Here is a 27,430-nt window from a genome sequence, read left to right as displayed (position 1 = left end):
GGCCTCCGATGAGGAATAGGCCCCTATGTCACAAGGGTCTCCACCTGTCAAGCTATGCTTCACCATTCACTCAAATTTATGGATATCCTCTTTTTCAGGCAGGTTTGGATGATAATATGGCATTTAATAGTAAGGCTGTGGGAATCACATGCTAATGTTACATACAGTAATGGGAATGTTTGCTCCCCAGTCCTTTGCAGACTTCCAGAAATAGTATTGTATCTTCCATAAAAAAAATTAATCAATTTATTCAATTTTGTCATTTTGTACAAACTACTTATTGAGGCTCTGGAAAGGTAGCTTACCCACATAAAGCAGGCATCCTCTTACAACCCTGCAAGGGTTCCATCTCCCTCCTCTATCACACTATACATGGACCACCACAGGGTGACCTTGATGCTCTTGTATTGGCTTGGGGGGAGAAACCTTCGAGAAGATATGGAATAGGATCTTGACCAGCAACTCTAAATGTTCAATTAGTGTTGCTATAGGAAAATCCTTCAAAAGTCTTACCAGAAGGTACAGAATATGGTTCCTGAGCACCTCAACAAGATCAACAGTACCAATTCTAGCCTGTGCTGTGTGGCCATATAGGTAGCTTTTAACACATCTGGTGATCCTGACCTAAGATTATGCTATTTTTTAGGACAACATATGCTCCCTAATTGAGGGTGTCACTGGACTCAGTATTTTGTGTCTTATACCAACATGCTCTTCTGTGCTTCCATTCCATATACTGATACATCATTGGACAAACTTACCCTGCACATATCATGTGCTGCAAAGTCCATCATTTGAAAACAAGCAATCCACCTATACTGTGAGAAGTTGTGAATTGTATTTGTTTCATAGGCAGGATGGGATACATCACCAGTCTCTCTATGATATTAAGGTTGCCAATTTTCATAAAATATGGAATCCATGGTTTTCACACAACACTCTACTCCCAGGTTCCTTGTGAATTGTGTAATACCAAATGGTTTAGCCCCCCGGCTCATTTATTCTATTATTTTCTCCTTGACTCAACCTTTTTGCCCCATTCTCTCTCCCACTTTTATCCTCATCTCCCCTGTGTTCCTTGAATACCCATCCTTTGTAAAAAATGTAAATAAAGAAAAATCTCCTATTACTATTATATTTTCCACGTAACAAAATACAGGCTAATCTTCATTGTAGAAAATGAGACAAATAAATCTCTACATTTTTTTCCTTTTGTTTGGGGTTGATACTGTGTTCATAGTTCTGTCACTGTTATTATGCTTAACATTTCACTCCGGGCTCTTTCACATTAAATAAAGTTATTACCATGACAAAAATGTTGCTCATATCTTCTGTTTGGCGTTCCTCTCCTATGCCTTGTTTATTGCACAATATTCTCATACTTTAAATAAAGAAATGTTAAAACACCATAATGTGTTCCATGGGGTTATACTGTATATTTTGTAAATCAAAGGAAAAATGTTCACACTCAATTTCTTCTGTATGTCTGATAGGAAGAAGCAGAAGGTCTGCACAATACCTGTGAGCAGTAGTTTGGTTGGGTGAGCCACACAATTTATATACTATGCAATCACATAAGGACACACCTGCTTCCTGTCTGCAGCCAATCTCCTGCATCAGCACACAGTCACTTCCTTTCTGTAGCCAATTCCCTGCATTAGCACCTGCCCACTTCCTCTCTGCAGCCAATCACCTGCAACAGCACACAGCCACTTTCTGTGTGTAGCCAATTCCCTGAATCTCAGCACTTACTCACTTCCTGTCACTTCACACTTACCAGTAAATGCAATACTAACTGCAATCATTGGGAAATTGACTGGGGAACTGAGAAAACTGTTTTTAGCCTTTTTAATTTTCTTTATTTCTTTTACTTTAATAGAAAAAAGTTTTGATTGCCGGACACTAAACCAAGTTTCAAGTTTTCAAAGTTTCAAGTGAGCTAAAATCAGAGTCGCAGGCTAACGCACGCAATGCCGATATGCACACAGTTGGCCGATGTTCTAAGCAGAGTGCATGCTTCCTGATGATTACCGCATGGAAACGCAGAATACATTTGGATATATAGAGAGTGTATAGAGAGTGTGGATTTCAGTGGGCATTTCTGGGAGGTATCGGGGGAGGGGTGCTTAGCTGCTGTGGGCAAGATGCACAATGGCTCATACAATAGGCCCCTTTGGCAGGTACAGTTGCAATGATAGTTTGATGATGCTCTAAAACAAACTGGATCTCAGTTTTGTAGAAATTGTCTGTGGTATTAGCATAAAGATGCCGACCTGGCACGTCAAAACACACAGCCATAGCCACGTCTGTGTCCAATTCTTAATCAGGCCCTTGATATTTCATTTATAATTTTATGTATGTGTCACAGTGGTATAATTATTATGTCGAGGAAATTTGAGATCTTACAAAGTAAGACCAAATTTGAATACAGAAACTCTGGAGAAAATGGAATCCCAGACTTATGCTAGGTACACACTGTGCAATAATTGGGTCAATCAGCCAATTCTCAGCTGCCTGGTCTGACTATTGCACAGTGTGTACACAGCACACGGGGCCAACACTCATTCCAAAACCCATCAGATCTGCTCCTGATATCAGTAATGCTGCATGACATTTGTCAGTCCCAAGTAGCCGATATCATACCACAAATGTACAAGATTGAGCCAACATAGGGCCCAATTCAGAGATTTATGTAAATTCTATATTTTTTAAAATCTCTGATGTGTTTTGTTCTGCGCATGCACAGGAGCCGTAATACTAATGTGCAGATCAGGTCCTGCAACGTTGTTATAGTGCCCCAAATGCCACAGCATGATTGTCATGCTGCTGGCATTTGGGGTGATGATGTGGAGAATTGCAGAAAACTGAAGCATATTGGCACTATTTCAAGGTGTCCGGAAGCCAGTTGCTGCATCCTTGGACCCTGGCAGTGAGATATTGCCTGTCACCCTGAGTAACCTGAGGGTTATTCAGATGTCTGATGTTCACGCAGTTGATCCAATGCTGCATCTTCAGACACAGCAGCAGATCAGAGGAGCTGGCAGTGGGCATCTTTTACTTTAGATACCTCTTGCGGCTTTTGCATAATTCAGCATAGCCGCTGAGAACAAAGACACAGTGGCTATGCTGTTCCATACAACTCTGAATTAGGCTCATAGTGCATTCAAAAACCTCACCTCAATGATTCTTTGAGACTTTTGTCATTTAGATATGACCCATAATCAAGTAGTGTGTACACTAGAAATTGGATCTCTGGATCATTTCAGGTCTCAGAAAAAAAATTGTGGATTTCTGTCAAGTATGTAGCTACTCTAGCTTTAGTTGCAGAAACTGCCAGATTATTGTGCTCTCTGCCTTGCTCCATTATTCTATGACTACTGGCTACCTGTTGATGACATTGGCTATTCCCAACAATCTTCCTGGCTCTCTGGTCATCGCTTTGACTCCTCTAACTTTCTGATCCCAGTAATTACTACAGAACATCCCAACTCTCCCCAGCAGATAACTTTGTATTGTCATCCTGCTCATTAAATCTGCAGATGGTGGGCAGGAGGGAGTTTGGTTTGATGCAGATGGAAGTGAGGAAAGGAGACAGGGAGAGAAGGGAGGGAGCAGATCCTAATAGCAGTGTAACTGGATAATGGTGGGGGAGAGGTGTTAAAATGTAGTAATGGAACATGTGGGTGAGGGAAGCAGAGGAGGGGAGAGGGGGAATAGGTGGAGGAAACTGGAGTGGATAGAGGCGGTAACAGGGGGTAGAATAAAGGATCATTTTGATACTTAATGAGGGGGGATCTGAAAAAAAGATGGACATTGTGTGGATGAGGTAAATAGGGGATGAAAACTGAGGCTGTATGAGATGTTGACATTGCAGTAAATTTTTAGAAATGCAGATGAAAGTAAAGTAATGGTACAGTAAATACTGTATTTGTGCACAACAACAAAGGTTATTATTAAGCAGAATAATTATGGAGATTTTATTGGTGCAGAAAGTATATGCTAAAGTAGACAATAGAAGTGAGAGGATATGAGGCAAGACTAAAAAGCAATGGTAATTCAGACAGGGCTAACAGAGGTATAAAGGCAAATCAGGATTGGTACAGATATGCAGTCTGATGTATATGTGAACAAAAGGCCAGAACAAATACTTTCAAGCAAGATGATAAGTTCTTGCAGTATCCAAGCAGGGAGTTCAGTGTGGAGTGACTAGGTTATGTAGACAGCAGGTGTTTGTTTTGGAGAGTCAGTTACCTCACAATTGTTGCTTCAAAGTTGTTCTTCTGAAGCAAAGATGGCAAAATGCCCTGACAAGACTCTACGCTTTTATAACTCTACCCTTACCTCAGCCTTGGAATCGGCTATAGCAGCCTCCATTGGCACATGCCCCAACCTTGGCACTTCAAACTCACTTGCTACTTCCCAAAATAGTCTCACACTTCTAAGCAACACTGGAGGAAGTCATGTTTTCTCACAGACTTTTATTACATCTATTTCAAATGCATCCTTTCCTCCTACAGCTCTTTTTCAAATTTGTAATTTCCTTCCAGTCTTCCAATGACCAATGCCTCTTTGCTACAGTACTGTACCTTCAAAACCCTCCTCTGTCCTTTTCCTCACTTTCCTTTCTCCCTCAGAGCCCTTAACTTTGTCACCTATTTCACCTAAAAAATGAATGCTATTGTCCCCTTGCCACTTGGAATGAAGTCCATACTCTCCTTTCATCCTCTCCCTTCTCTACTTGTCTCCTTGACCACATTCCCTATCACCTTCTCTTTTCCATTTTTCCTAATGACTGTTACCACCTTGTTCTCTTCAATATGTTTTTTTTTCATCTGGTACTGTTCATTCCTCTTTCAAGCATGATCTCATCACTCCAATCATCACACCTCTCTTGACCTAGGCTCTCTTTCCAACTACCAGCCTATATATCCTGGCCTTGGCCTAAAAGATTCTTAATATGTTTGTTTATAGTTGCCTCACCACACTACCTCTTAGATCCACTTCAGTCTAATTTTTGATCTCTCCACTTCACAGAAGGTCAGTAACAAATTTCTTACAGTAAGTTGTAGGGACCAGGTTTCTCTATTCTTGCTCCTGGAAATATCTGTGCCCTTTGATTCTGTGGACTGCCCTCTCCTCCTTCAGACACTCTGGTCCTTTAGTCTCCATGACTCTGTTCTTTTCTTTTCATCCTCCAATATCACTAACTGCTCCTTCTTAGTCTCCTCCTCTGACTACACTTCACTCGTCCCTCTACCTGTCAGTGTTCTCTAAGGGTCTGTTATTGCCCCCCTTATCTTCACCCTTGGAGATCTCATCAGCTCCTTTGGACTTCAGTACCACCTACAGTATTTGCTGATGACACCCAAATTTATCTCTTATCCCCTGACTTCTCTCCTTCCATCCACTCTTGTGTCTCCTGTATTTTTGCTATATCTTGCTGGATGTCCCAGTACATTCACAAACTCAATATGACAAAAAATGAACTCATTGTTTTCCCCCCAAGGATTCCCTCACCTCCTCTACTATTTCTATTTGTTGACAATACCAAATTTTCCTTTGTCCCTCAAGCTTGCTGATTGGAAGATATCCTTGAATCATACATCTACTTCACTCCCCACATTCATTCTATCTCCCAATCTTGCCTTTTCCACTCATTTGTCCCTCTTATCTAGTTGACTTTCAATCCACCACAGAATATAAATTAAACGTCTCAGTTTCACTTATAAAGCCCTTAATCAAAACACTTTCTCATTTCCTCTTACATCACAAAACTAATTTCTGTCCTCACTCCCTACTCTGCTCCTCCATTAACTACCACCTTCCCCATCCAAGCTCTCTCGTGCTGCCCCATTACTCTAGACTTAATTTCCTCCCTCTATAAGATAATTCCACAGCATACACACCCTTAAACAAGCCTCAAGACTCACTACTTCATAGAAGCCTTCATAACTTTCTACTCTAACTACCCACCTAACCCCTATCCCAGGTCACTCTCCTTGTTACTCCCCTCCCTCTTAAACTGTGAGTTCTCTTTTTTTCTCCTAGCACTATCCTTGTCACTAGTATGCATTTGTTTCCCTGTCTACAATTTTTTCACCGGTTACTTTGGTACTGTCTGCCTACTTAGTGGGTACAGGCCCATTGAACGCTGTCTGCTTCAAACTCCCCCCCAATATTGCCAGCATCTACAAGCCATAGTGAGTCTCTCTATTCTACCCTCTACTCCCCATATCTTTGTAATAGGTATTATTACTATGTTTATGTTTATGTTTAATCAATGTATTTATGTAATATTCATGTAATTGTGTTCATATCATTTGACTCAGAAATGTATGCTAATGCCACCGCTGTTGTGAATTTGTATGCAATGACTGTGTGAAAATATGCAAATGTCTCAGATTTGTATTGAGACATCCATCAGAGGCTTTGCAAAACCAAGCAACTGCTAAGAAAGATGCAGCATGAGACACAGATTATTTGATTATCAGTCTTATAAGTAACCTTACGATCGCAGAGAATGTGAAGTGAAATACTGGAGCAATTTTGATTGCATCCAGGATCAAAATTTGTGGTTCTCCCACAAAATGGTCGTGACATGACTGCATTTGAGTCGCCACTGTCCCCATGACCTTACCTAAACGGTCCCTGCCTGTCACTCACATTGCAAATAAATCTTCTCTGTGACCGCAATTGCAAGAGCATCGCGGCACATGTGTAGTGCGAATCTGATGCATTTGCCGACCACCGATAATTGCTCAACTGTAGGAGCATCGGAATAGCATCTTTCTCTGAATTAGGCCAATTGAACGGTGTTGCAAATACCTTGTGGTGCCCTATATAAAATAATACTACTACTAATAATAATAATTTACGTTGCAATAACCACAGGTTAGAGCAGATACAATATACTGTATGTTGTTAATGAAATTAAATGAAAATGAAAACAAAAGTCCAGAACTTCATGATAATCTCTTCTTCATTTCCCAAATTAGAGCCTGGATTTACATGGGCCTTATCTGATAATATATTATATTTCCCTTCTCACCTCCTTTCTGCATCGTTTGTTGAGAGATGTATTTCTCCAGTCGAGTTCGCAATGAGATTTCCACCCCATATCGTCCATGTGTCCCATCGTCCACCAGAATAAAGTGTGTGTGGTTGTTATCCAGACAGCACAAAGCCCCCTGAGATCCTTCATCCATTGGGTACAGAGCTGGAGCTCCACCCTACAGTGATTGACACATAAGAAGTATAAACAAACATACATTTATTTATCCACACCACACTGTGATGCTGTTACTGCTGGGAGAGATGTAGGTCCTAGAACACCTGAAACATAGAAGGAACATGAGTAAAGATTCTGGAAGACGATTTAAATGCCTACAACCCCCTGAAATGAGGCCTTCCAGGTGTATGTGAGAAGGAGGGAGTCTTGAAATATGCATTGTAGGATTGACAGAACCTCCTCAATAGCTGATGAAGATATTACTCATAAAACATAGTGTATGTGTATGAAAAATAGGTTGGGAAAAGCTGAATCACACTCTAGCACACCATCTAACTTCATTAAGCTTGAGTCTACATTTGGCATCAGAGATAATGAACAAAACATTCTGCAGTGTAGTGTTGTGCTGCTGAATTACATATATATAGGGCATCTCTACTGAGGAGAACACCGCTGCCCCAAGCAGCAGGTACAGGACATAGTTGAGCATGAGGAAGTAATGTTCCTGTCCATTAGCTGCACACAGCAGCTACTCGCCATGGTCATGAAGCATGCTGCTACGCGGGATACTCCACACGCAGCAGTCATGGAGCCCAGCAGGGACCAGTGAGGTCATAACCAGTGGTGTCACAGCCAGCAATGATCACCCTGTGTCAGCAGGGATTGGGCAGTCACAGCATGGAACCAGTATTACAGAAGGTTATATGACAGCAGATGATGTGGCAGAGACAGTGCTGGCTGACATAATCCCCCCAACTTCTCAGGTAACAGAGATATACAGGCAGTAACTCAGTTTACCCTTCCAGGTACAGCACAGCAGAATGTGGTGTATCACCATGTACAGTGTAAGTAAGCACAAGGTGTATCACAACTCTCTACCCTTAGATGCAGCAGCCACACATCACATGAGCACAGACACAGTGGGAACTAAGCAAAGGAAATGAGAGAGTTGATGAATTACTGTAAACAGTTTCACAGCTGATGCCCCAGCCAGTTCTACTGGTTCAAGCAGAGTGGCACTACTGTGTGGCATAATGTGTAAAAGGGGCAGTACTGTGTGGTATAATGGGTATAAGGGGCACTACTGTGTGGCATAATATGTATAAGGGGCACTACTGTGTGGCATAATGTGTATAATGGGCACTATTATGTGGCATAATATGAATAAGGGGCACTACTGTGTGGCATAATGTGAATAGAGGGCACTGCTGCGTGGCATAATGTGAGTAAAGGGCTCTACTGTGTGGCATAATGTGTATAAGGGGAACTCCTGTGTGGCATAATGGGAATTGTGGGCCATATTAAACTGAAAGGACATCCTTAGTCAATGACTTACATCAATGAAACTATCTTTTGTTTTTTTTTCAATTCAACGTGCACTGACATGCAGTACTCTTGTTTCACACGCCATGACTCTATGCTTTGCCTCTGCATTTTTACTTGCTCCACTGTAGCAATTTTCCAAACCCCCACTTCTAAATTTCCACTTCGACCACTATATCTATATATATATATATATATATATATACACCAACATGTAGAGGGGCACTCATGGATCAATTTGCAACTGCCGAGGTGCCTTCCTATGTTCAAAATATAGCCAACGGGTGTCCATGAACCACAGACCGAGCGGCACTCCACTGGACTTTCAAAGTGTGCAAAAAAGGTTTTTAATATCAACGTTTCAAAGGCCATTCGGCTTTTTCTTCAGGATGTAAAACATCCTGAAGAAAAAGCCGATTGAGCTTTGAAACGTTGATATTATAAACCTTTTTTGCACACTTTGAAAGTCCCATGGAGTGCCGCTTGGTCTGTGGTTCATGGACACCCGTTGGATATATATATATATAAATATACATACATATATATAGTATACAGTATATAAGCTTACCATACATTTCCTTTAAACCAGGACACTCATGAATTACACAGGTTATGTGGCCGATTAAAACTAGGGATGTGCACCGACCCCCGTGTTTTGGTTTTGGATATGTATCTCCTTCAAGGTTTTGGATTTGGTCTTGCAAAGCCACCCTCAAGTGTTTTGTTTTTGGTTTTGCATCTGGATTTTTTTTTTAAAAATAGATAAAAAGCTTTAAAAACAGCTAAAATCATGTAATTTATGCAATCCAAACCCCAAAATTCTGATTTAAACCACAAAAAGATCAGACCCACAACCCGGCTTTACCCGGATTCATGAAATTCGGGTGGATTCGGATTTCTGGAGAACCGAACCACACATCTCTAATTAAACCATGTGAATTCTATTTTATGTTTTTATTGAGGCTAATAGTATAGGGGTGTACATGCCCACATGGCACTGGCCACACCCATAAGCCCTTGATCGAGCGAAACATGTCCACATTTATGGGGTAAATCCATTGTGCCTGTGATCTGTGTACCTAGCTGTGTACTGACTTGTTCACCCACTTGCACCTACCATCCAGTGCGGTTGGAAAAAGACTGCATTATTTTACTAGGAGACATCTGTACACAAGGAGAAGCATCCGGTGTGAGAGCGGCCGCTTTTCATTTACCACTCCGTGGTCTCCTAGGACTGATTTTGAACACAGGCAGACGGCAATGCTCCGCTACTTCTACAATTTGAACTCATGTGGTGAGAGCCTATTTTAGCTACTAAAGACATTCACAGTGCATGAAAAGACTTTCTTTAACCGATAATATGCATATGGATAAGAGCGTATACAGGCAGATATATATCAACTAAAGGAGAGATATCTCCCTTTTTTCCATCAGGACATTTGCTGATGTACTAAGCTTTATGTGGAAGGATCATATGCATGTCACTAGTGATTTAAATTTAATTTATGCCAGTGCTATATTATGCAATTACTGTGTGTTTTAGATACATGTTTTTGTTTTGTTTTATTATTTATATTTTTTTCTTTTCTTTTTCTATACATTGTAGGCTGTGAATAAATTTGTTTTTTTTTATATTTAGAGGAGCCTTGATCATTGATTCATTTCAAACAATCGATATATGAGAGATAGTTTTTTGTGGAGTTTTTACATATCAACCATATTATATGCCCCCAGCTTTCACTTAGTCTTTTACTAGAAGATGCAGAGAGGGACTATTTATCCAACACATCAACTCCTAATCCTGTACAGGTTAATATACTTTAATTCCAGATAGTATTAGCTCAAAAGTCTCAGTACTGTGTGTTACTCTTTCAGCCTTCTCTTATTCCCTGGGTCATAACACCCTACATACTTGTCAGTTTTTGTCTTTCAAAGTTTTTTGTTATAAACTTTATTTTTGTTTTATTTGGCACTGTATATTGGTAAATTTTAGCAAGTAATAGGACTTAATGTAAAAATTAATGAGTCATTGATGGAATATAAAGTAAGTAAAATAAAGACATACAGTAGGAAGGATGTGAGAGTTCAAAAATAATTGTAGACTATTTGGAAGACAATGTTGAGAAGTGAGATTTGGCATAGAGAAAGATAGAGTTGTACAGTGCTGCAAAGTGTCCTGGTAATTTACCGCTTCGCTGAGCAGGTATTTCCTGTTATGGACGATACCCCAGGTGGCGATGCCAATCAGGACAATCTCTTGTTGGCCTCCACTGTAATCCCGCACAGCCTCTCCCACATGTTTCATCACCCCAGCATGAGTACCTCCGGTAATGATCCAGGCCCCTGAATGGAGAGACAAGCACAAGTGTCAGTGCTGGAAGATGAAAACTTATCATGCACCCTGGCAGTGATAAGATCCTTTCACCCCTGCCCCACAAGCTCTACTGAAGCACTATCCTGCTAAATCACACACATGGTCAACTTCCTATGGCAGATAGGCTCTTTCTATGTACTGTATGGGTAGTCTCTTCACCTGTCACTGACTGTATCACAGTGGATCATTGTTGTTTATGATTTATTTCTATAGTGCCAAAACTAGACACAGTACTGTACAGAGAATATATGGCATTCATATCAGTCCCTGCCCCATTGAAAACAGAGCACCTGCAGGAAACTCTCACAATCATAGAAATACTGTAAAATACAAGATGAGCCATGACTAGGAATTGAACTCATGACCTCAGTGCGGTAAGGCAGTAATGCTATCCATAAAGCATTCTAAATCCTGTATATAATATTAGAAATGAAGGATCCAAACTAGCTTAAAGGGCTTATGCATTACGCGACCTGAAAAACTGACCGTCTAGCGTTCAGTCCTTCTGGTCGCCGGGTGCGCTGCCCGCACTGAACGGCGTTCACTGAACATCATTCAGTGCATGAGACCGACCTCCCTATCTGCTAACATGTGGAACCGGATGAACGTCGTCAGGTTGACCAGCATGTTCGGCATATAGTCGGGTCGGCAAGGACCCAGCATGCACGTGCATCGCTGGTCCTTGCTGGTTATCCATTACATGCTTTGTGAACAATGGAACCAAAACCTCCTGGTTTTGGTCGGATCATTCAAAAAGTCGTGTAATGGATAGGTCCCTTTAGTCTCATTGCTACAAATGGGCAACGGTCCCTTGTAAGGTTCCATCTCTTACAGGAATATTATTCCTCTAAGAATACACTTACAGTACACATGTGGGCCCCAGCATCTAAATATAACCCTGGGTTACAACCCAGTAGTCCTCATTATAATTTGGACTTTGTCAAGGACTCAGTGTTCATAAATGTGCATTAACTGAGGCGTATAAGCTCAAAGTTTATCTCTACAATTATCAATCAATGCTGCTTGAAAGTTTCATAGAATACTTGATTTTGAGCTTTTGACCAGCAAATGATTATTTCCTGTTGTACTGTAGGTCTGATCAAGATTTTCATGTTCAGGAAATAAAGTACCTTTTCCCTGTCCAAATTCAACATTATGGAAAGAGGTTTATAGAGGACAGCAGATAAGTGGGAGAGAAATGGACAGAATAAGAAGACAAGACTGGCAGGGAAAAATATTGTGGTGATACATAAAGCCACCTTACCTGTGCTCTCTGCTGCTTTCACTAGGCCACGACTGAACTGGTTTTTCAGCCTTGGGCTGATACTGAAGTTTTTGGCCCCTCCGGTCACTGATATCAAAAGACTGGGCACACTGAGACCCCATTGTTGAGTCATGAGGTCATACAATACACTGGGTGAGGTGTTGCATGATGACCGCACATACTGTTTAGGAACATAGCTTAGTGTGAGTTACTTATACACAGTAGTTAGACAGACAGAAAGAATATTCTGTAAAATGAGCACTCATTCATATGGGGAATGCCCTAAATGTTTCAGACATCCCACAATGCCCAGGAAGACATTCTGAATCTTGCACTCACCTTTGCCCATGTCCTGTTGGCTCCTGTGAAGGTCATATCTCCATGGGAATCACTGGGGAATTCTATGACATGTTTCTGAGGATCCCAGGTGATTTCTGGAAACACATCAGGAGCTGGGATTTCCCGGAAGTGGAACTCTCTGGTTTGGCCACAGCCGCAGGTCTCTCTGAGTGAGGAAAAGTGAAATGGTGACATGTTTCCTGGTGTTCATTAGAGATGGATGATATGTTTCATAGATCCACATTCTTTGCAATAAATAGTTGATGGATTCCGAGTCTTTCAAAATGTATGGAATAATGTATGCCCACTGGAGAATCATACCAATCACAATGCATAGAAGGAACCATAAAGAAGCCAATCGGTAAGCACTATATCTATGAACTCTGCATCTCCTACATAGCTATGTAGTCAGTACTAGCATCATTACCTGATTTTTATTATCCCTTTATATCTTGCACATTTTTTACCATCACTGAAAAACACTGACTGCTGCAAAACAGGTTTGGTATACTATGTCTTCATTTAGCATGTTCACATTTATTAATGTGTCTACATGGTCAGAATGTCGACAGTGTATTTTTCATGCAAATTTATCTCTAGCACTAACCCTAACTGTAAACTTAACCCTCACGGTAGCTCTAACTCTAATGGTAACTCTAACCCTAACGGTATCCCTAACCCTAATGGTAACCCTAACAGTAACTCTAACCCTAATGGTTACACTTATGCTATTGCTATTCCATACAGTAACCCTAATAGTAACCCTAACCCTAATAGTAACTTTATCGCTAATGCTATTCCTGTCAGTAACCCTAATGCTAATACTATTCCTGATGGTAACCCTAACCATAATGGTAACACTAATGCTATTCCTAACGGTACCCCAACTCTAATGGTAACCCAATGAGTAACTCTAACCCTAATAGTAGCCCTTCATTTCATATGTCAACATTCTCTCAATGTCAACATTCTTCTGAATGTCAACATTTATGATGTCGACATTTTGACCATGTTGACATCATGAACATAGACCTTCTGATGTCAACATTTTGAATGTTGATATTGTCATCATCGACTTGATTGCATCCCCTGCAAAACATAACTGTTCTCTGTACATGTTATCAATGTCATCTAGTTGCAAAAATACACAGGAAATTAACTGTTTTCTCAATTTGTGTATTTTCTAAAATGGGAAAATTTTGTGTTGTATGGAATATGGACTTGCATTGCCAAGAGACACACAAATGTTTCATTCATTCAGTGAGACAATTAAATATAGCCAAGATAAATGTGAATTAATAAACAAGTTATAGCCAAATATACAAATTAATGATTTAAGAAAAATAAAGTGATATAAGGGCATGATTCTGAGTCACATACTGCTGCGACTGCTTTAGCGTCTTTTGCCGTAGTTGCTTCTGTGACTTTATGCTAATGCTAGTATCGGCCCTTCCCCTGGTGTACAAGTGTGCGTTTTACTGTGTAAGGACTGGGACGCCCACTTTGACCATCTATAGATGCTGTAATACTGCTTGTTGCGTCTTTAGATGCCTCTAACGGTAACATCATCAAAACCTGACTCAGCCCTCTGGCAGGTGCAGATTTTTCATCAGAGTGTGGCGTCCAATGTGAGCAATTCTGGGGCTAATTTATAGATGTAAAGAACTTCAATGTTCACGTACATGTCCGATGGTTTGAGATCTGCAAATGTGCAGAAGTCATACTGCACATGTGTAGATCTTGTCATGCGACATCGCTAACAGTGTCCTGGATACCGCAGCCTGATTGACAGGCTGCAGGCATTCCGGAGTGGAGCCAAGGACCGTTTCCCAAAACGGAGGTGTCCCGTTTTGTGGGGTGCCGATGCAAATTTACTGGCCTCAGCAGCAGAGATGCTGTGACCGATGATCATGATGTTGATCCAATGAAGTGTCTTTGGCTGCAGCCCTCAGATCTGAGATGCCAGCAACAGGCATCTTCTTACACTAGACGCCTCCTGGGGCATTACCATAATTTCACACAGCCACTGTGTATAAAGACGCGTCCATCTCTGAATCAGGCCCTAAGTGTCTGAGCTCACAACTACTTATGACATGCCTATAAAATAGACAATTTTCATGTGTCTGAATAGCCACTTCCCAGTCACTGCCTAGGAACACCCAGCACATTTCCAATACATTTCTAGTGCACATAATAGGTTTTTAGGGATTTTCATGCATACGCAGTATAAAAAAAATTATAGTTTCTTCAAAATACACATCTAACACTACAAGAAGATTGCCTTTTGATGCTGACTGACATCCTACATTTCTATTAACTGGGAATAAGAAGATTCTCCAGAGTGTTACTATTCAATTGAAATGATTCACACGTTATTTCAGGACAGTGAACCCCAAAAATGCTGCCTAATTTTCACTAGATCCATCCAGCTCTACATACAGATGTTTCCTTCAAGATTATTGTTCTGGGTATTTTACTCTGTTCCCTTTGCACATTACACTATTCTATATCTGCATAGACAGCAGCATGGGGACTTTTGCCAAGCTCTCAAAGAGAGAAAACAATGCTTAGCATAGAAGACAAGACCAAGCATTTATTACTGGCAAATTTATTTTCCCATATTCATATTAGTTCCAGTGAGAAAATATTTAAATATATGCTTATATAAAGTAATTACTGTACCCTCCACCTGATGCTTGTGGGATAAACGTCACACATTCTTTCTTCTTAATATTCCTTGATACCCATGAGTTAAGAACATCAACCTGTGAATGAAAGAGAAATAATGAGAAAACAAAAAGCACAAGAGTGGTCAGTGTGAAGGAAACATCACAATAATTGTCTCTAAGGAGGAGACATCTCAAGAGTGGTCAGTGTGAAGGAAACATCACAATAATTGTCTCTAAGGAGGAGACATCACAAGAGTGGTCAGTGTGAAGGAAACATCACAAGTATTGTCTCTAAGGATGAAACATCACAAGAGTGGTCAGAGAGATGAAGACAGCACAAAAGAGTTCTATGTGAAGCAGCAATCATGAGTTGTGTGTGAGACATCAAAGAAGTGGTTAGTGAGGAAGAGGCAGAACAACATTGGTCAGAGTGTAAGAGACAATGAAACTGTGGTTTGTAAAAAAAAAAACAGCACAAGAATGGTCAGTCAGGTGGAGATATATTGTTATTGTTTATTATTATTATTATTATTATATTATTGTCCTTTATTTATATGGCACCACAAGGTGTCCCCTGCACCTTATAAAGTAAAGATGGGCCCAGCTAGTTTGTTGGTCTTAGCGCAACATTCAGGCTTCTGAGACGCACCCTGGAACGTTGCATTGTGGCTGTACTGTGGCGCACTGTGGCGTTCTACAATGTAAGAGACTCCACGGCATGTAATACACCGCTTAACGCTGGGTGGCGAGTGCTCCACTGATGAAATTTATACTACTGAATACCATACTGTAGAAGTGGATCGATATCCTTGACAAGCGGACCAATCACGTTCACTCATTGAACGGAATGCAAATCAGTACACATACAGTACTGTACACAGAAACAGTATGAACATAGTCACAAATGAAAGTGACATATAATGCAGAACATTGCAGAACAAGGTCATTGTTTATAAACATTGGTGCATCAGCAATCATTATACTCAAAAAAGCAGCAGGGAGGCAGAACAAATAGGTTGGGTGCCATTTAAGGCAGTGGGGAGGAGATGATGATAGAAGTGAAGGAAGGAAAAGCATATAAGGGAAAAGGGCCCTGTTCATGAGAGCTTACAATCTAAAGGGGAGCGGCAGACAGACAGGGGTGACACAGAGGGGAGAGACAGTGAGCAAAGAGCATGGAGCAGTGGGTTAGTATGAGAGCTGGAAGGCAGCAACATTAAGAACAGATTGTAGCAGAGACAAATGGAAATCAGGGAGCACAGAGAAGAGGAGGTTGCAGTAGTCCAGTCTGGAGATGATCAGTGAGTGGATGAGGGTCCTAGTTGCCTCCAGGGTGAGAAAAGGTATGATCATGGAGATATTTTTGAGTTGGAAATGGCAGAACTGTGAGATGACTCCAAGGCAGTGCACTTGCGGGCCAGAGGAGATGGTGGTAGAGAGTGAGGAGGGGAGACAAGGAGTGAAAGCAAAGGAAGGAATTGAAAGGGACAAAGTGACATCAGGGGTTGGAGAATTGGGAGGAGATAAGGGTATTGAAATAAGACTGTTTACAGGGGGAAAGAGCAGCACTGGCCAGAGGCTACAGCAGAGAGGGACCGAGTTAGTGGTAGATATATGAATGAGATTATTTGAGTTGCTGTAAAGTGGAGGTGAGATTGATTTGGAGCAGTGAGCCAGAGAGAGTGTAGTGATGGTGCTGGATCCTGAGCAAGGAAGGAAAATGGAAGGTGATGGGTAAGGAGGTAGTTTAGTGTGATGTGAGTGGAGGTGAGCAGAGGTGACAGGGAGAGATGGGAGGGAGCAGGGCTTAGTGGTGGGATAGTAGGGTAATGGAGGGAGGGACATGATTGAGATTGGAGGAACAGGAGAATTGGAGGAGGGAAGTGAGACTGAAGAGGGAAGAGAGGGAGAAAAGGAGGTTGAGGAGACTAGAGTTGGAGCATATGGGTGGGAATAGAGGAAAGTAAAGGATTTTGTGGACACTGAGTGAGGGGAGGGGTTGAAGTAAAGGTGATCATGGTGTGGATGAGGGAATTAGAGGGATGTAACTTGGAGTAGAGCCTTTGTGATATAGAGACAGGGCAGTTAAATTGGAAAAAATGCAGATAAAAAGGACAGTGCTGCTAAGTATATGACCACAGCTACAACAGTGTTAGAGAAGTGTTTGAGAAATAATGGATGCAGAAATTACATATTAAAATTATGAATGTTTAAAGTGGCTAGATGTGAAGCTATATCACAAAACTGGTCAGTGAGATAGAGACATCACAAAAATGGTTATTAAGGAGACATCACAAGAATGGTCAGTGAGAAAAAAAAAGTACAATAATGGTCAGTCATCACAAGTGTGGTCAGAGTGGTGGAGACAACACAACAGTGTTCAGTGAGAAGGAGACATCACAAAACTGATCAGGGAGGAGGAAACATCACAAGAGTAGTCATGGAGGAGGAAACATCACGAGAGGTCAGTGAAGAAGAGACATCACAATAGGGGTCAGTAAGGAGGAGACAGCACAAGAGTGGTCAGGGAGAAGGAGACATCACAGGAGTTGGTTGTCAGTGAGGAGGAGACAGTGTAAGAATGGTAAGTGAAGAGGAGACATTACAATAGCGGTCAGTAAGTAGGAGACAGCACAAGAGTGGTCAGGAAGGAGGAGACATCACAGGAGTGGTCAGTGAGAAAATAATAGAGGATGAGAAAGGTCAGTCAGGCTGTGACATGACAATAGAAGATAAGGATACAAGTAAAAGAATGGTGCTGTGCTTATAATGGTTAGGTAGAAGTATTGGTGTGGCAGAATGGTGTCATCAAGACAAATTAATTACTAAACAGTGATACATTTAATAATAAAAAAAATCACACAACACGTAACAATGAGATTTATCACATAAATATCAATATTGTATTTCATAAACTGCTGTTTAAAAATAATCAGATCAGTAAATGGAATCTTCTTTTGTATACACAATAAAAACTGTCCATATTCCTGCCACAGGTGATGGATTAATCAAAGTTTTAAAGCTGCTTAACCACTTGCCTGGTGTGGTAGCATTGTTTACAACCACACCAGGCAGTGTGTTAACTGACATGGTCACAAACGAAACCTTTCAGAAGTGCACAGTGGGCGGCTGCTGGAAGACAATCTTCCAGCAGCTACTAATAGCTTCATCCCTATACCCTTTCCCAGTGTCTGCCATGCTACCGATCATTGCTGATTGGTCATCACAGCAGAAGCAGCCACCGCAAAAAATGTAAATTCAAGTGTGCACATCAGCCCCAAATGTGTACCTTGCGGCCACTCAGAGGAGCAGCTGCTGAGAAAATAAAAGTTACGATGTTCGTAATGTTCCAAGCATCGGTGGTCCAATATATCAGTGACCAATACAAAAAAATCGATGTTAATGTTGCTATTAAATAAAAAAAAAACGTTCTAAATAAAATTGTGTGGGATAAGTTATAAATAGATGTTCTTGATCTAAATCAGTCATAAAAAAAGCGTGACAATTTCTAAGCAGCTTTTGCTAATCAGCATGTTGGAGCATATTTAACCATTAAGCAGCTTTAAGACTGATTAATCCATCACCTGTATAAGAGCAGCACCACTCTATTGTGTTCTGTTCACTTTTCATTCAGTGAGTGTCCACAAACTCATAACCAGGGTGCTACAGCTGGTTTTGCCATATGTTTTTAATCATATTTCAGTACTATTGATCATTAATAGATTTGGCCTATATGCTCATTCATTAGTGCCCAGAGTCATTGGTTTTTGACTAGTAGAAGATTAGCAGACATGGCATTGCCAGGTCTCCTATGTAAGGTTCATCATTAGGCTGTAAGCCTTGACTGTACTGCTGAATATAATAAATGCTGAATTTAAAAATGCACTTTACATTTAAAATCTAATTTTGGCATAATACCAGCGTTAAACCATAGTGAAACAGAAGGAAAATAATCTAACTTCACTCTATCAACAACCTAAACTATATATGGACAAAGGCCCTCATTCAGACCCGGACGCAAGTGGGCGTTCGTACGTTCGGCGTACGTACAGAATTATGTTAATTCAAGCACTCGCTCGTAATTTCAAACGCAGCTAAACATCCTCCCCAAACTCTACCGACCCCTCCTCTAACTACGAGCGTGCCAAATAGCGAGCGTACATCCCCAATGTGGCTTGCAGGGAACGCACGCACAAGTCCAACCCGGAAGTGGGCCTGTCAGATTCCGATTACCTGCTCCTTTATTCTGCCTACCTCCCTCAATCGTATCATGCCAATCAATATATCAATTATCTTAATTGCTCATCTTTTTTTTTTTTTTTTTTGGAAATGCAATAAACTTTACTCTTGTCCGTGTTTGTGTTTACCTGCAGAATACGTACGGCTTAAACATTCGCTTTTATTTGTCAAAATACATGTTTGAGGCAATTATCCATTTGTTTTTAACCACGCATATTTTCCTGGGTTCATTTCTTTATTTAAATTAGCTTACGCATGTCACTGCATCAAGCCTATCATAACTCGCAATAGATTTGTGGCCCTGTCGAAAACACATGACTCATACACTAACCAATAGAATGGTTCCTGTTAATTACCCAAATACATTAGCCAATCAAATTTTTTTTCGGGTCTTTATTAAAATTGTTTTTTAGAAAATACACCATTGCCATCATGAGAGCCTCGGCATTCACCCGGCGCGAGCTGATGGTGTTAACCGAGGTGATGGACAGGCGGATCACCAGCCAGCCTCCCCCCATCACCAATAGGGAAAAGCGTTCCGCATATGCGGAGGTACGTGGCCACCTGCGTTCCTTCAGCTCACGCCGCCAGATCGGCCAGCTGGAGCGCAGGTGGTCCGACCTGCAACGGCGGACGCCCCGCTTGCTGGCATGCTTTCGCATGCAGATAGCGGAAAGTAAGTTTTTTTGACTGTGGTTTTCATGTTTATCTTTGTGCCCTAACTGCATGTGCATGTTTTCATGTATGGCCTATTTATTCTTTGTACTCATATCTGCATGGGCATGTTTTCATGTATGGCCTATTTATTCTTTGTACTCATATCTGCATGGGCATGTTTTCATGTATGGCCTATTTATTCTTTGTACTCATATCTGCATGGGCATGTTTACATATTTTGGGTGTAAAAAATTAGCGTTTAACAAGGTGATGTTCTAAAATAACCACAATTTGTTTTCCATCTTTTAGGGGCAGAGTGAAGACTACGGCATCATCGCCGTCAAAGACGGCGCTCTCGGCCCCTATCCCCAACCCCCAGCCAAACATCTTCACCCCAGAATACCCTAAATTCCCCCTCCTCCCCAGCCTGCACAGACCCTGTGGCACATGTGTCTGGGCTCCTTCCCCTCCATCCCAATTCCCCCTCCCCTCCAACCACCCCTCTCATAACTACCCCCTCCCCTGAATCCGAAATCACCCTTCCCACCTCGTTGGGGAATGTTGCCACCTCCGAGGAGGACGAGGGAGTTGGTTCTGGGCCAGGCGTCATTTTGAACGGTATGTTTCCCTTTTATCCTTTTTTGGGTTTTTAAATGTTTGGATCTAATCCTGTGTCTGTGCCTTTTACTTTTTTTGGTTTGTCAGAATTTGGGGTAGATCTCTGTTTGTCTTTACTTTTTACTGCTGATTTCCCCATACACATATCCCACCTGTCAAAATTTTTTTGTTTTTTGTGCAATTTTTTGGGTGTCCATTTTTGTGTCCTTTTGTTTTTTGGGTTAAATGTGCTTTTGGTCACAATATTGTCATTTTTGTATACCTTTGTTTGGCTTGTTTTTTCAGTGGGTTTCATTAATTATGTATTAAGCCCCACACTTTTCTAACCCACATAGGACCAGAGGCGTTTGGCGGACCTAGCTGGGTGCGTCAAAGTGATGCGGGGCCACGTCATCGGCCTGCTGGTGGTCCTTGACCGTATGTCTGGGATCCTGCGTCCATAATTTTTTTTTTTCATTTTAAAATATTTTTCTTAATAAAAAATTTAAACTTAGCGTTCTGTCTCATTCCTTGTCTCCAAATCTTAGATTGTTTACACTGACATAAGTAGACTCTTCCAGCAAGTATTTGCAATTAATGTCACTAAGATTGTGTGTTGTAGATTTTTAGGAAACAGGCACATGAAACAGCTAACAGTAACAATCTGCTTGGGCTTTTTTGGTGTGCTACAATTTTTATATTACTACATTTTACATGTTCCAATTTGGGGGGCAGCCTGCTTAGGCCAAGATTAAAAAGCCTACTGATTGTACAGAATACCTTTTGGTGTTGGTTTTGACCCAGAAAGCATATTTACATTTAGATCAAATTGCGACATTACAGGATTAACCCTTAAGCAATTTTAACGTGGGTGAACCTGGTTACACTTGCTTGCAATGGTCAATAAAATTTGAAAAATTACACTCTCAAAACATTTATTCACAACATAACTAAAAAACCAAAGTGTTGGCTCACAAACAATAAATACAGTGATAACAAAAAATACAACCCATCAAACACCATATGAAAAAAGTTAAGAAAAATCAAGAACTGGTTGACGAATGAGCATGCCAACATGATTCCACAAATGTTGCGTTTCAATATTGGTTCCAGAATATATATCCAATGTATCCCCATGAAGGTTTGATTTGGGTAGCAGGAAGTAGTCATCGTTTGAGTCCCAAAGATTATGAAATCAAACAGAAGATGGGAAACAAAAAACAAATTAATTAGATGGTCTCCAAAAATCCTTACCACATTGTGTCAAAGAACTTCTTTTGTGCCAATAATTACCTAAAATATCTGGCCACCACATCATCGCGCATGGCCCCCCCCACATACTGACCTCCGACCAACCTCGGCGGGGCCATCCTCAGGCAAGGCATCCTCTGGCTGCATTGGGACACCACTCCTTATGGCGATGTTGTGAAATATCCCACACAGGACCACAATTTTCGAAACCATATCTGGCAAATACATGAGCTCGCCACCAGCGCGGTGGAGGCATCTGAATCGGCCTTTTAAAAGGCCGATACAGCGCTCCACCACTTGCCTGGTGGCTGTAAGTGCGGAATTAAAATTACTTTGTGGCCCTGGTGTGGGAGCCAAATAAGGAGTGAGCAGCCAGGGCGTGCAAGGGTAGCCACTGTCTCCTGTGAAAAAGAAGTGACAACATCAGGATCACTGTGTATCAAGCTTAACATTGTTATGTACTAAAGGTCTCCACTTACCCAGAAGCCACGCATCACCAGCTTGTAGGTTGTTTAATTTGTGCCATATCCCTGATTGCCGGATGACGAATGAGTCATGTGCACTTCCGGGTAATTTTGCATTCAGGGATAGGATCTGGAGGGAGGCATCACATACCACCATTACATTCAGGGAGTGATAGTGTTTCCGGTTGCAAAATATGGCCTCCAGCCATGCTGGAGGCTGAAGTGGTATGTGAGTACCATCCACAACCCCTATGATGTGTGGGAAGCCAGCTATTTGGTAAAAATTTGCCTTGGCCACACTAAGGGCACCCATATCCAAAGGCATTTGAATAAAATGATGGAGGTGCTTGAAAAGGGTCACCATCACTGCTCTCAGGATCCGGGAAAAGGAAGATTGGGAGATTCCTGCCACTATTCCCAACGTTGTTTGAAATGATCCTGAGGCACAGAAATGTAACACCGCCATAAATTGCGTAAGTGGTGGTATTGCTGTAGGACTGTCAATTTGCCACTCAAGATCACTCTCTATTAATGAGAGAGTGTCTATGATGATTTGGGGCGGAAGACGGTAGCATCTTAACACCTCATCATCGGGCATTCCAAAAAGGGTGACACGTGTTCGATATATCTGGGGCCTTGCACGCCTATGATGCTTATGCCTGGGACGAGATTGAGGTTGGTCGGCTTCCGGGAGCATGGCCAGAACAATCCGACCAAGATCAACCTGAAATGGCAAGAATTGAATGTAAGGTTTTTTTGGCCATAAATAATTGAAAAATTACTTAGCTTGACGATACAATCCAATGATGCTTACATGCCGGGGTATTGTCATGATTTTCCCAACCTATAAATAATAACAAATAAACAATGCAACAATTTAGGGTGGGCATTTAGGAATCTAAATTGGGTGCAAGACAAAACAGAAAAGGGGAGAAACACACATTTGGGCAAAGAGCAAAACGACAGTGTGCAGACTACCTCAATTTGGGCCCAAATTTAATAAAAATTTGCTAAAGGGAAATCACAGCCAATTTCAAGTACAAAAATACGCTGATAAAAATGCGCTAATTAGTTTGCAAATACAAGTAAAAAAATAAGCAGATAAAAAAGCACTAATTAGTTCGCAAATACAAGACAAAAAATAAGCAGATAAAAATGCGCTAATTAGTTCGCAAATACAAGACAAAAAATAAGAAGATAAAAATGCGCTAATTAGTTTGCAAATACAAGACAAAAAATACGCAGATACAAAAGCGCTAATTAGTTCATACATTTCGGAATCACAAAACCAAAGGTTAAAAGTGTAAGGTCAAACAAAGTTGCGTTAAAAAAAAAAAAGAACAATTAATAAACAAGTGAAAAAAAAAAACTTACCAATAGAGGATATATAAGTCACCGGATAAAAAGGTTGTTGGGGCAGAGCCAAAAGAAACCTAACAAAGGAGATTTTGAAAAAAATTAACGACGCAAATTTAACAAAAAGAAGGAGACACAAAGTGAACAAAAGTAAGACGGGCAAAAACTTACCAAAAAATAACACGACAAAGAAAACAACCACACCAAAAAAAGCGAACGTAAATAAAAACTCCAAAAAGACAAACCAAAAACAACTCCAAACAACGCCAAATACAATTCCCGCCAACAATCCACTCCGACCAACGTAACCTCCAACGACCAACACCCGCCACCTCGACTCGAGACGCCCAAAGCCATAAATAGTGTTTATTTTCCCACACAAATTAAGGAGGGATCATAGGAACGCACAATCAATGATGCGGATGAAAAATAAGAACGCATGTATAAATACGTCACGACCCAAAAAAAAACGTTCTGGTGTATTTCTTGTTTGGAGGTAAGAAATGGCTACAGACCAGAGAAACAATGGCCAAGAGTCTGCCGGTAAGTATTTCATGCATTTCCAAACAAGGAATATTTTGAAACATAATATAGTGAAAGTTTGCAAGCTTAAATTTCTCAATGTTTAAACAAATAGGTGAGGAGGATGACATGGAAGAGGCTGCTGGGCCCAGTATTCCGGCCAAAGCAGGGAAAAAGAAAAGGCAGCCACAATTCACAAGAAAGGAGATGGAGGTTTTGGTTCAGAAGTGTGTGGACATCCTGCCACAGGCAGACAGGAATATGGGTGCAAGCCAGAAGTGGAGAATGTGGGAGGAGGTAGCCAGTGCTGTCAATAGGGTGGGTGATGATGTCCGTCTAGCCTGGGATGTCAAACGGCGGTAAGTAAAAACTTGACCCCCCTAAAACCAAAACCAAAAAAAACAACGGAATAATGGTTCCTTTTTCACCCACAGATGGCAAGACTTCAAATATCGCTTGAAAAAAAAAATGGCGGACAGGGCTAGGCATGCAAGGGGGACAGGTGGGGGTCCCACCCCTGTGTCATTGGAGTTGAATGATTTAGAAGAGCTGGCACAGGGGTGTGTGCAGGCTGTGGAGGTGTTTGGCTTGTCCAACATGGATACGGACATGCCAGACTTTGCCGCTCCTCATGTTGTCCAAGGTAAATATTGTGATGTAACCAACTCTGAAATGTTATTGTGCCAATATGTAGATTCTAATGTGACTCTTTTCTAATTTTTCAAACAGAAACACAGGCGGATGAGTCTGCTCCAGAGGGGAGCCTTGGCCGCAGAATTTCTGCTGGCTCTGCAGGGGAGGAACCATTACATCCAGCTGAGGACCCTGCAGAAGCCAGGCAATCCCCCTCACAGGCAGTGTCCCTCCTCACAGAACTCAATTTTAAATCGGATTTCCATACGGAGATTCTGCAGAGGACGGACGCCAGTCTGGTATGGGTGGCTGAGACCCTGGAGCAAAATGCTGCGGCCAACGTGACCATTGGTCAGGCCCTGGCGGAAAATGCCAGGGCCAACATCCGCATCGCCAATGCCCTGGAGCAGCTTGTTCGCCAGCACATGGTGGAGCCGACCTCCCTTCCTGCCGGAACATCAGGATCCTCCACCTCTGGCACAACATCAGCCAATCCTCCAAATGTGCCTAGCCCTGTGCCTAGTCCAGAGGCCACAACATCTGCCTCTGGACAGGCCAGCCCGATGACATCCCGGACCCGGTCTGGAGCCCACCCTCCCCCAGCCAAACGGGGGAAAAAACGTTGACTGTACTGGCTACTTTTCCCACACTCCTTCTGTGCTTGCCCCATATTCCTTTCTGGCCAAAACTTCCCTCTCCTTTCTTGTGAATTGTTTTTAATTTTTTGATTTAAGTTTCCATACCTTTTATGTTTGCACAAATTATAATTTTTATTGGAATAACACTGCCAAAAATGTTTGGGCCAAAAATGTGCCAGAAAATGTTTTTAGTTTCCAATACATTTTTAAAAAATGTTCGACATTGTATTCTGACATTATTTTAGAAATGGTTTACAGTTAATCCTGGCCCACAAGGCAAAAACGACCTCCCAAAAAATTAAAACGAAAAAAAAAAAAAAAGGGCTCTTTAAGGAACACTTTAAAATTTACATAAGGATGCAAATTCTCCAGACAAAAGCAAAATGGAAAAATACACACAAACATGATGACATTATTGTTACAATAGCACAAAAACCAAATACAAACCAAAAAAAACATACCTACAAATGTACGCTAATTGATTGTGTAATCCTGAAATTAGCAGCTATGATTTCCACCTGCGTACGGTTTTGTGCTAACCAATAAAACTGTTTTCAAAACACATTACAAGCTGGTTTTCAATTCCAAACTGATTGATTTTCTGACAAGCCGTGATTAATCGATGAAACATCGTGGAGGGCCGGGACGGAGGAGAAGGCCATCGCCAATGTGGTCGAGTAATCCAGACCCCAAGCTGTGCGAGCAGTTTGAACGGAAAGAGGATCATCCAGTGACGTATGACTTGGTACGAACACATTTGACGTTCGCATCAGATAATGTATGTACGCCCAAAAAATGCCTCGCCATGCCTGCGTTTTTCCATCGCCACCCCCGTCAACGCCCAAAAACGCCCTGTTCTGTCAATCACATTTGACATGTCACTTCCTGTACGCAATTTGACGAACGAGACAAAAAAAACTCGCAATATGCCGCACGCACATGCGCAGTGTTACACCGACGCATGCGCGGTTTCTCAACATCGGAGGGCAATGAGCGTACTGCTGTTAACGAGCGGCTCTGAATGAGGGCCAAAGTTGGATTAACAAATGTGAGTTCACAATCTCTTTACTACAAGATTCTGCTGACTACATAACCAGGACATTCATCACTGGACTTCCTGTTTGGTCGCTACAAAAACTTTGTGCCTCACTTGCTACTATTTGTGCTGGATCTCTGGTTTTCATAAACATCTCAATGCATACTGTATCTGTACCTCTCTAATAATGTATTTTTTTACCTTACCTCTTTTGCATAGTCTCACATCTTCTAGGTACTACCACTGTCTACTTTTATATTCCCATTAAATCTCCACTTTTATTATACTCAATAATAAACTGTTGTTGTGCAGACACCTTTTCCTACACTGCACTTTTAATTGCATTTCTGTAAATCTCCTGCACTCTCTCTCATATTGTTACTTCATTCCTACTTTCAGTTTTCCTCCCCCTATTTACCTCCTCCTCACCATGACCATGTTTTATTCAATTCCCCCTTCACTCATTGTCCAACTATTCCTTTTTTCTGCCCCCTGCTTTTACCTATATCTCTCCCTGGTCTCCTTGACTTTTTCTTCCCCTTATCACCCCTCCTGTGTCTGCCTTCCTCCCCCTCTTCTTCCATGCTCTTCTACCCCACCAGAGTCTTACTACCTCACTGCTAATCTCTCCTCCCACCCTCCTCTCCCTGTCACTTCACCCCACCTCCATCCACATCTCATTAAACTCCCTCCCTGCCCACCTCCTACAGTTTTCCCTCCTAGCACAGGAGCCAGCACAATCACTACACTCTATTCATCTCAGTCCGCCAAATTAATCTTACCTCCATGCTACAGCAACCCTGATAATCTCATTCACATCTCTCCCACAAACTCTGTCCC

The 27,430-nt window shown here is 41.5% G+C and overlaps 1 protein-coding gene across 1 annotated transcript in view; it reads right to left on the bottom strand.

The window, feature by feature from the left end:
• LOC148517856 (transient receptor potential cation channel subfamily M member 2-like) overlaps positions 1–27,430 on the bottom strand; it is a 248,125-nt gene that overhangs the window by 208,789 nt on the left and 11,906 nt on the right. Inside the window, exons 3-7 of the mRNA XM_088478123.1 lie at positions 15,211–15,293; positions 12,529–12,694; positions 12,190–12,370; positions 10,740–10,894; positions 7,049–7,229 (exon numbers count right to left, since the gene is read on the bottom strand). Coding sequence (XP_088334249.1) covers positions 7,049–7,229; positions 10,740–10,894; positions 12,190–12,370; positions 12,529–12,694; positions 15,211–15,293 — 766 coding nt within the window. The remainder of the gene's footprint in view (positions 1–7,048; positions 7,230–10,739; positions 10,895–12,189; positions 12,371–12,528; positions 12,695–15,210; positions 15,294–27,430) is intronic.

The sequence above is a fragment of the Taudactylus pleione genome, unplaced genomic scaffold, assembly GCF_031769625.1.
Source record: "Taudactylus pleione unplaced genomic scaffold, aTauple2 ptg000207l, whole genome shotgun sequence".
In the NCBI taxonomy this organism is placed as follows: domain Eukaryota; kingdom Metazoa; phylum Chordata; class Amphibia; order Anura; family Myobatrachidae; genus Taudactylus; species Taudactylus pleione.
The sequence above is the reverse complement of the archived record's forward strand: the minus strand, read 5'-3'. Positions and strand labels throughout refer to the sequence as shown.